This window comes from Sphaerodactylus townsendi, unplaced genomic scaffold (assembly GCF_021028975.2).
Source record: "Sphaerodactylus townsendi isolate TG3544 unplaced genomic scaffold, MPM_Stown_v2.3 scaffold_355, whole genome shotgun sequence".
Taxonomy (NCBI): Eukaryota; Metazoa; Chordata; class Lepidosauria; order Squamata; family Sphaerodactylidae; genus Sphaerodactylus; species Sphaerodactylus townsendi.
In genome coordinates this window covers 1-8,910 of record NW_025950534.1, presented here as the reverse complement: position 1 = coordinate 8,910, position 8,910 = coordinate 1, and the positions used below count along the sequence as shown (strand labels likewise).

The window sequence follows — 8,910 nt, the reverse complement described above, 5'->3', positions numbered from 1 at the left end:
CTCCTGATTGGTTGAACGGATGAGGAGTCGTTTCGATGCATCCACACTTCGAAGCTTTGAAGCGGTATCGACCTTGTTCCAGCAGAAAGGTGCAGTTCATAACTGCGACAGGGATGTCGCAGTTCTGAGGGGGGGGGAACTGAGACAAAACAACGTTGAGCTCAGTTGCAGTGCGGATACACTGAGGTGAACCTAGATAGAAACCAGTACAACTCTGTCAGTGCGGAAAGCCCCTGAGAATAATAAACTAGCCTCAAGCTTTCAATTCACCTTTAGTGTGATACTCAAACTGCAGGTGCGTATAATGTGAAGTTAGTGCAAACAAATCTCCCACCCCAAATACATGTAAACATATTACTGATCCAGGGAAGCTCCAAATACATAAAGCATAAATGCGCCAATATATATCCAGTACACTGGAGATTTCCCAAGTTGTTGTAGACAATTCCAATATCATTCAAGCATGATACTATGGTGTCTTGCCCAGATTAGGGATGTATGCATTTGATTGCCTCTGTAACCTTGCATCCGAACTACTCAACATGTAATTCACTGAGGAAGGATTTTCCCGAAAATTTTGCTGATAATTGCGAAATGAGTTCTGGAATTGTGGATGGATTAGTGGAGACCATATTACTGGACTATTGTAATATAACCAGGAGAAGCATATTGAAGTTCTCTACACCAACCTGGGAAATCTCCAATTTACCCAAGCTTGATGACTGTGAAATTCTCATTTCTAATATTAGGATTCAGAAGTCCTTATTCATATTGCAGTTGGGTGACTCACAGTGACGGAGGGGGAACTGCTCCCGGGGCATGAGCTTCCCACGCGCCCCCTACTGCCCTGCACCCGAAACGCTCCCGGCCTGCCCTTGACACTTGACAACAATGGCAGTGCCCATGACAAGCTGTCCCAGATGTCCCCATTGCCCCTATGCATCTGGTGACTCAGGAATTGTGGCATTTGCACTTTAAGACTTCTTACATATTTAGTGGTCATGAAGCATCATATTTGGAACTGAAAAGTGGTGGCTGTCATTTAATACTGGGTGATTCTGGAATTAATGCATTGCCACTTTAAGACTATGAATACTGCATTACTGTCATGACTGCTTGAGATACACACACACACACACACACACACACACACACACACATTTATGCTTTATGTATTTGGAGCTTCCTTGGATCAGTAACATGTTTATATATTTTGGGTGGGAGCTTTGTGTATTTGCACTAACTTCACATTACTTGCACTTTGAGTATTATATTAAAGGTGAACTAAAAGCCTGGAGCTAGTTTATTGTTGTCAGCCTAAGCATGGTGGCTTATTTTCCTCATTCTGTGTTATATACTATATCTATTGTTCTTGTGGTGTTTTTTTTACAGGAAATGTTTTTACAGGAAACGAACCGAGGCTAAGAGATGGAAGGATCATAAGGATTATTTCTGTATTTAGAGACTTCCCTGTTGCCTGTTGGGAGAACTGCTTGAGGGACCTCACAAGTAAAAATCCATAAATGACCAACATTAAAAACAAGCCACTCAACCAAAAAAAAAAAGGAGCAGAGGTCTTCTTGAGCTCAGCCATGATTTCAGAGTCAGACCCAAGATCATCGGTCACTCGACCACACCCGCTCTTCTCTCTTGCCTACACAGCAAAGATGTTTATCTTCTGTCAGATTTTGTCCACAGATACCAAAGGAAGTCGTTGTTGCTTTTGGTTTGGATTCTGCCCATCCATTCTTATGCCTTTGCTATTTGGCAGGGAGGAAAGCACAAAAATAACTCTACCAATAACAAAGGAAAACCACAATATTTTAAAATCCAATTTAGCCCATGCATAGTAACCTAAGCACCTCCTGTGCACCTAGCTGGGAAAGGAACTCCTCTCTGAGATCTAATCACTGAGCTACCAGCTCAAATTTAGCAAACCTGACTTGAATTGCAACAGGCAGCCTGTTTTTGCAATGAGCTCTGCTTGGATCTTTGCAGCTCTGACTTTGCTAGATTTGTTTTATTTGGCCTTAGAAGCATAGAAGCTCCGTTGCAAAGAGTGATCTTGCTGGAATCTACTCAGCTCAACATTGGGGAGGCTTCCTTAAAGTAAAAATATTGTTGACAAAGTTTAAATGAAGAGTTTACTAGTAAGTGGTGGGGGAGGAGATTGGAGGCAGGAATTCAAGGTGCGAGAGCAAAAAAAAAATCAATCTTAAAAACTGGATTTCTGCTTTGACACTGGAAACATTGATGATTCTGGTTGGCTCAGCCTTTCCTCTCTATGGAAAAGGGAATCTGAATCGATGTGAAGATGAGCCATCTCAGCATGGGGTTAAGAGCAGGTGAACTCTAATCAGGAGAACTGGGTTTGATTACCCTCTCCTCCACCTGAGCAGTGGACTCTTCTCTGGCGAACTGGGGTTTGTTTTCCCCACTCCTTCACAAGAACCCTGCAGGGTGACCTTGGGTGTAGTCACAGTTCTCCCCAAACTCCCTCAGCCTCATCTACTTCACATGGTGTCTGTTGTGGGGAGAGGAAGAGAAGGAGTTTGTAAGATGATTTGGGACTGCTTACGGGAGAGGAAAATGGGGTATAAATCCAAGCTCCCTCTTCTTCTTCCTTGGGGCAATTGACCCTCCCCCACCTTCTAAATCAGAGGAAGGGGTTACACAGCTGCAGAACGAGAATCTCTTCCATGCAGTTGAGTCTCCCCACCCCCTAGCAGCAGCCTACACAGGAGAAGGGGGCATGCGTGTTGCAGAATGAGCCATCTCTGCTGGACAACTGAAATTCCCCACCTTGTAGCAGCCTAATCAGACACATGTGTTGCAGAACAAGTATTTCTTCTGGGAAATTGAGCCTTCCCCACCTCCTGCCTCTGCCCCTTCTCTGCTCGCCACCCACAACACCTACCTGCTTCGCACCCCACCCCGGATCTGGTCTTGAGCCCCTTAGGTTGGAGGAAGAAACTTCTGACTAGAGAGTAATTACTTGGAGGATAGTTGGATCCACACAGTGCTTATCAAAATATTTCCTCACCTAAACTTTCTACATGGAGAAAACCGGAACATCATGGGGAAAGTTTAAATCTAGCTTTCTCCTTGTGGTATGGTTATATTCTAAGTACGCAAGGTTCCTCCACCCTGTGCCCCCCCCCCCCCAATAATGGAAAATTCAAACATCCAAGCTGTAACACACAGCCTGACTTGGTAAAATCCAGAAAGAGTTTTACTCCACTGAATAAGTTACTGTTGTTGTTGTTGTTATTATTATTATTATTTATTGTATTTATAAACCGCCCTCCCCCGAAGGACTCAGGGCGGTGAACAAGACAAATAGATAGAGCACAGATAAAATCAGTAAATAATCATTAAATATGGCTCTATATGTTAAAATCAACCCCATTAATCAAATATACTGATGGCGTCCTACTAGAAATCCCCTAACAAAAAGGGGGGAGGGGAAGGGGAGGGAGGGAACAGCAGGGTCCACAGATGTTATGAAAAGGAGGAGGGGGGGCATCAGCGGCCGGACTCCCCAAAAGCCCGGTGGAACAGCTCCGTCTTGCAGGCCGTCTTGCAGGCCCTGCGAAATTCATTAAGATGTTGGGGGCTAGACAAATTCATCACCCAGCTCCCTCACTGCCTTCTCTTACCTTCTGTCACTCTCAGCTCCACAAAACTACATGCCTCTTTCATGTTGTTAGATTTGACGTTCACTTGGTATCTTCCAGTGTGTTTCTCCTCTACATTCCAGATGATTAGCCAAGCATTCATCATGGCCGACATCTTCGACCGGTGGGCTGGCATCACCTCTAAAAAGAGGCGGCAATCACGCTTCCACCACAGCTGCGGTTTGCTCTTTGGACTGCATGACCTCAAGCCATATTTCAGAATGGAGTCGTCTGGAGTGCCTTGGGCATGGTGCCAGAGGACCTCGATGAAATCCCAGTCAGTCTTTGGGACTTGAATTTTGACCGGAATGATGGCAGTTTGATTTACCACAGCGTTTAAGGGGCTCTTTGGGACGTCTATGCAGATTTCAGAAGGAACAGCTGTTTGAGCGAAGGGGAAAAAAATGAAGCAAAAATTAAGTGTTGCAGATTTTTTTAAAAAAATGTGGTGAAATTTCACAGATTTGTACTTCTGATTCCAAGTAATGATTTTAAAGTTTAGCCTGGAGAGAAAGGCCTCTCCTGTGGCGCTGCGCCTGGCGACTCCCTCCATCCCGGGACTGCTTTCGCCAGCTTTAGGCCCGCTGTGGGCTTGCCGGTGGCCGTGGTTGCTGCTGCCTTCACCAAGACAGCCGCCGGATGCTAGCAGCAGCAATCCTCAGGGTGGGGCGTGGGAGGTACTTGTGTAACCCCCATGCTCAGAATGGGTTGACCCAGAAAGGGGTGGAGCAGGAGGCTGCAGAGCTCATGTAGCTTGGAGGAGACAAGGCTACCAGACTCGGACCTTGATTTCTATAAGCCCTTAACACCTTGTTAAGGGTTTCTTTTTGTGGTTGTAATGGGTGAGAGTTCTCCTGGAAACCTTCATCATGTTGAATCCTGTTCATCCAGCCCTTGGAGTCTTCAGGAGCCAACCCACTTGCAAAGAAGAATTGGACTTGGCAGTATCAGCAGACTGTAAATATAAGGACTTGAAAATGCAACCTGAACAGGACCTTGAAGTGTGATGTTAAATGTTGATGTTTGATGTTAAGAAAGTAAACCATTTTGTTTTTAAAAATTGTTGTTGCAAACTCATTCCAAGTTCTGCCCCACAGAACCCACTTGCTGGCAGCAGCAACCTCTCTGGACAGGGGGCAGAAAAATCAGGTCTTGCCCCCTGGCACCATTTTCTGCCGGTACACCTCTGGAAGCCAGGCTTGAACAGGAGGAAGGCAAATGTGTACTTGGGGCACCCACAGAAAAAACATTACTTGTTCACAAGACCTGTCCCCTCACCCCAGCCCTTCCCCATGTTAAGGGGCAAATCCTAATAGTCTTTGTTCTACTTTGTTGACCCAGGATATGTTGCCTCAGAGGAGAAAAAATTGCCCTCGTGACTGAGTTGTGAAGCTATCAGGGAGCAAATGACCAAAAGACTATCTAGTCCAGTGGTGGCGAACCTATGGCGCGCCTGCCAGAGGTGGCACTCAGAGCCCTCTTTGCGGGCATGCGTGCCGTTGCCCCAGTTTGGGCACCTGGCAGTGGCATAGCATCAAGGGGGAGAGAGGTGTGTGATGCACTGGGCGCGCACCCCTGTGGGGGGATGGCGAGGGCATTCTGGGAGCGTGGCGGGGGTGTTTTGGAGCATTCCGGGGGCATTCCAGGACAGGACAGGGGTGGATGGGGGCGTGGTAGGTATGCAGGGTGCACGTGTGCCCTGGGCACAGTTTCCCCTTGCTCCACCCCTGGCATGCGGTCTCTAAAAGGTTTGCCATCACTGATCTAGTCTAACATCGTGAAACATCAAGCAGACAGATCATAGAATGAAATCATAGAAACAGAGGATTGTAAGAGACCTCCCCCTGCACAGTCTGGCCTGGAGGAAAATTGCCTCCTGACCCCAAAGGGGTGATTGGCATTACCCTGGGCATGTACGAAAGGGCCACAAGAGCCGAGCACTGATGCAGTTTCCTGCCCGCCCTCATGATCTGCCAAAGTTCACAGAATCAGTATTGCTGTCAGATGGCCATCTTGCTTCTGCTTAAAAGCCTGCAAAGAAGTCGAGCCCGCCACCACTTCCTGAGGAAACCTGTTCCACTGTGGAACTGCTGTCAGGATATTCTTCCTAATGTTTGCCTAAAAACTATTTTGGCTTAATTTCAACCTGTTGGTTCTGGTCCAACAGTGGCGTAGGAGGTTAAGAGCTCGTGTATCTAATCTGGAGGAACCAGGTTTGATTCCCAGCTCTGCCGCCTGAGCTGTGGAGGCTTATCTGGGGAATTCAGATTAGCCTGTGCACTCCCACATACGCCAGTTGGGTGACCTTGGGCTAGTCACAGCTTCTCGGAGCTCTCTCAGCCCCACCCACCTCACAGGGTGTTTGTTGTGAGGGGGGAAGGGCAAGGAGATTGTAAGCCCCTTTGAGTCTCCCACAGGAGAGAAAGGGGGGATATAAATCCAAACTCTTCTTCTTCTTCTACTTGAAGATGATTATCATGTTTCGTCTCAGTTGTCTCCTCTCCTAAACATGGTGAGCACCTTCAACCTTTCCTCATACCACTTGGGCTTCAGACCCTCACCATCTTCGATGTCAGAGAACTTCAGTGTCTCAGAGAAATTCTCAAGCAGGGCATGATGTCAACAGTCTTGATGTTCTGAGGTATGCCATTTCTGAAGAGACGGTTCATATAATGATCAGGGTTAATGACTGCCAATTGTCTATTAAAAAACTGTCTGAGATAAAGGCTGTCACCCCATTTGGAGTACTGGGTTTCTGTTTTTGTGACAAAATTAAGGTGACCAGATGGTCACCTTTGTGAACCAGGACAGGCGGGTAGGCGGGCGGCCTTCTGGGGCACTCCTGACTCCCGCCCTGTCACAGGGCGGGAAACGGGAGCGCCCCAGAAGGCCGTGCGCTCCTGCGGCCGCACGCGCGGGAGGCTGCCGCACTGCCTTGCGCCCCAGAAGGCAGTGCGGCAGCCTTCCAAAAATCGGGACACTTGAAAAAACCCGCTGGACGCGGGACAAATTGTTTTAAGGCAGGACTGTCCCGCCAAAAGCGGGACGTCTGGTCAGCCTAGACAAAATAGACTTGTTATCATAATGAGCACTCAGAACTGAACTCACCTGCACAAGAGGCCTCACTAGACATGCATGAATTGTATTTTGGGAGCTGATGGAGACTCTGTAAGACGCTGTTATCCTTGGAGCCACATAAACGTGCAGGGAACAGCACTGCATGCGAGTTCATCTGTGATGATTCTGGGTACGCTAGAAAGACATTACAGGCTACAAAGCTAGTGGCAACCAAGGGCACTGAAATAGGCATAGCAATAGGAATGATACTAGCATTTCCCATTTCCCATCAAGTAAGTATTATTTTTGTTAGGGCCAATAACAGCATACCTTAAGGTAGAGCAGCTGCCAAGGCCCAGGTCTTCAGGTGGAGACCACTGCTGCCTCCCCCACCCCCGGCTCACCTCTCCTGGCACCCACCTGCTTGTTGCAAGCCTCCCACCACCTGTGCTCCCAACTGTGCCCACTACAGGGAAGAGTAGATGAGCACTAGAAGAACTGGAAAATGACCAAGTGGAGGGGAAGGCAGATGGCTAGGCAATGGGGGAAGGGAATACAGGCAAATGGGAAGTAGGGGGGTGCATAGTAGCAAGCAGAGGAAGGGACTGGGTGCTGGTCACTATGGCTAGGGCCCACTGAAACCTGGAACCATCCTTGATTTTTACTAGGGAAATGTATATCCTGCCACATACCCACAAGAGAAGAGGACATGTGGTCAGGTATCAGCAGGTCCCATTGTATCTTGTGCTTAACCAGGAAGTATTTGTTGTGATGGAATTCACACTTTCAAGATGTTCCCTTATATTAATCTAGTGAAGTGCTAATTTGAAGACCCTGTTCAAGAAGGCAGTTCAATCAGTTGAGAAAGCTTGCATGAACCAGTTACAGTTACTCCTTAAATTAAAATTGTTTGAGCAACTTCGCCTTCTTCTGGTGTCTATTTTGGAACTCAGAAACATTACAGTATTTGTTTACAAAAATTCTTGGAAGATCACGGGCAGCATGAATCATGGTATAATCTCTCACTTGCTTAGATTTTTTGCTTGGTTCAACCCACTTCTAGGTCATGAATTAGTGGTCAATGAATGAATAACAATTGGGAGTTTATTGGATGAAAAGCCTTCATGGTATGGATAGGTCCTTCCAAAACCGGGGATAAAAGCAGAAAATGTTTACCTAAAAGATTGACCACGATCAGAACCACGGTCAGAGCAACAATTCCTGCCAGCGAAACACCAAGACCGATTTTCCACCAGCGAAGGTTTGACGAAAGATCTGTGGGATTGAAGTGGATGGTGAAACTCTGAAAAATCCTACCGGTACCTTTCCTTAGACAGTTGCTACTGAGGGCCTTTCCCCTTTTACCTTAAGCCCCACGCTACTCTCCTCAAGTAGCACGGGGTCCCCCTGCACTCCCCACGACAGGGACGGCGTCAGCGCAGCCGCCCCGACGCTGCCGCTGTCGTGCCCCCTCAGCACGCGGCATCCCTGGTGCTGGAGAAAACGGCGCCTTTTGATGACCCGGGTCGTGGGGACGCCCGGGCGTGCGGCATAGGGGGGATCCTTGTGAGTGGGGAAACGCCCTGAGTCTTCTAGTAAAAAGGCCTGCCAATAACACCAATGCTCTATAGAAAACATCTACAACAATCTGGCGAGTAACATCCACACAGGGAAACACATTTCCATTTCTTCAGTTGAGGTTTTGAAAATGAAATGGGACTCAGCTTTTGGTGTCTAAGGATGTCTCAGCAGTTTCCACATTTTTATAAACTGCAGCATGAACAGAACTAGCTACTACTAATTGTTATCTGGCTTCCATCCAAGCTGCTAGGTTGGACCCATAAAGACCTACCCAGGTCTGCCGGAACACTTGCGGGAATGTTTCTTTCCACACACATTCTCCCAACTGTTTGGAAATGGGGTTGTCATTCAAACACTGGCCAATGAGTGTGTTTGTGTGTGCGGGTGAAGAAAGACCTTCTGAATGGAGGCTGCTTAGGGTTTCTAATCTCCGGGTGGGGATTTAAAAACAATGACTTGAGAAGTTACATAGGTAAAAAAACAGCTAAAGTAATTGCAGCATACATGCGACCTTGTCAGAGGGAGATGACTATTAGGCTCCTTCCGCACATTCATTCATTCATTCATTCATTCATTCATTCATTCATTCATTCAT

At 47.2% G+C, this 8,910-nt stretch overlaps 1 protein-coding gene across 1 annotated transcript; it reads right to left on the bottom strand.

Moving 5' to 3' along the window:
- Positions 1 to 1,001: 1,001 nt before the first annotated feature.
- Positions 1,002 to 8,009, bottom strand: LOC125425383 (the record flags this gene model as incomplete). Its single annotated transcript, XM_048482996.1, has 4 exons — positions 1,002 to 1,760; positions 3,660 to 4,058; positions 6,786 to 6,929; positions 7,911 to 8,009. Coding segments are annotated over 4 exons (653 nt in total), but the record flags the coding sequence as incomplete, so codon positions are not given.
- Positions 8,010 to 8,910: the final 901 nt, after the last annotated feature.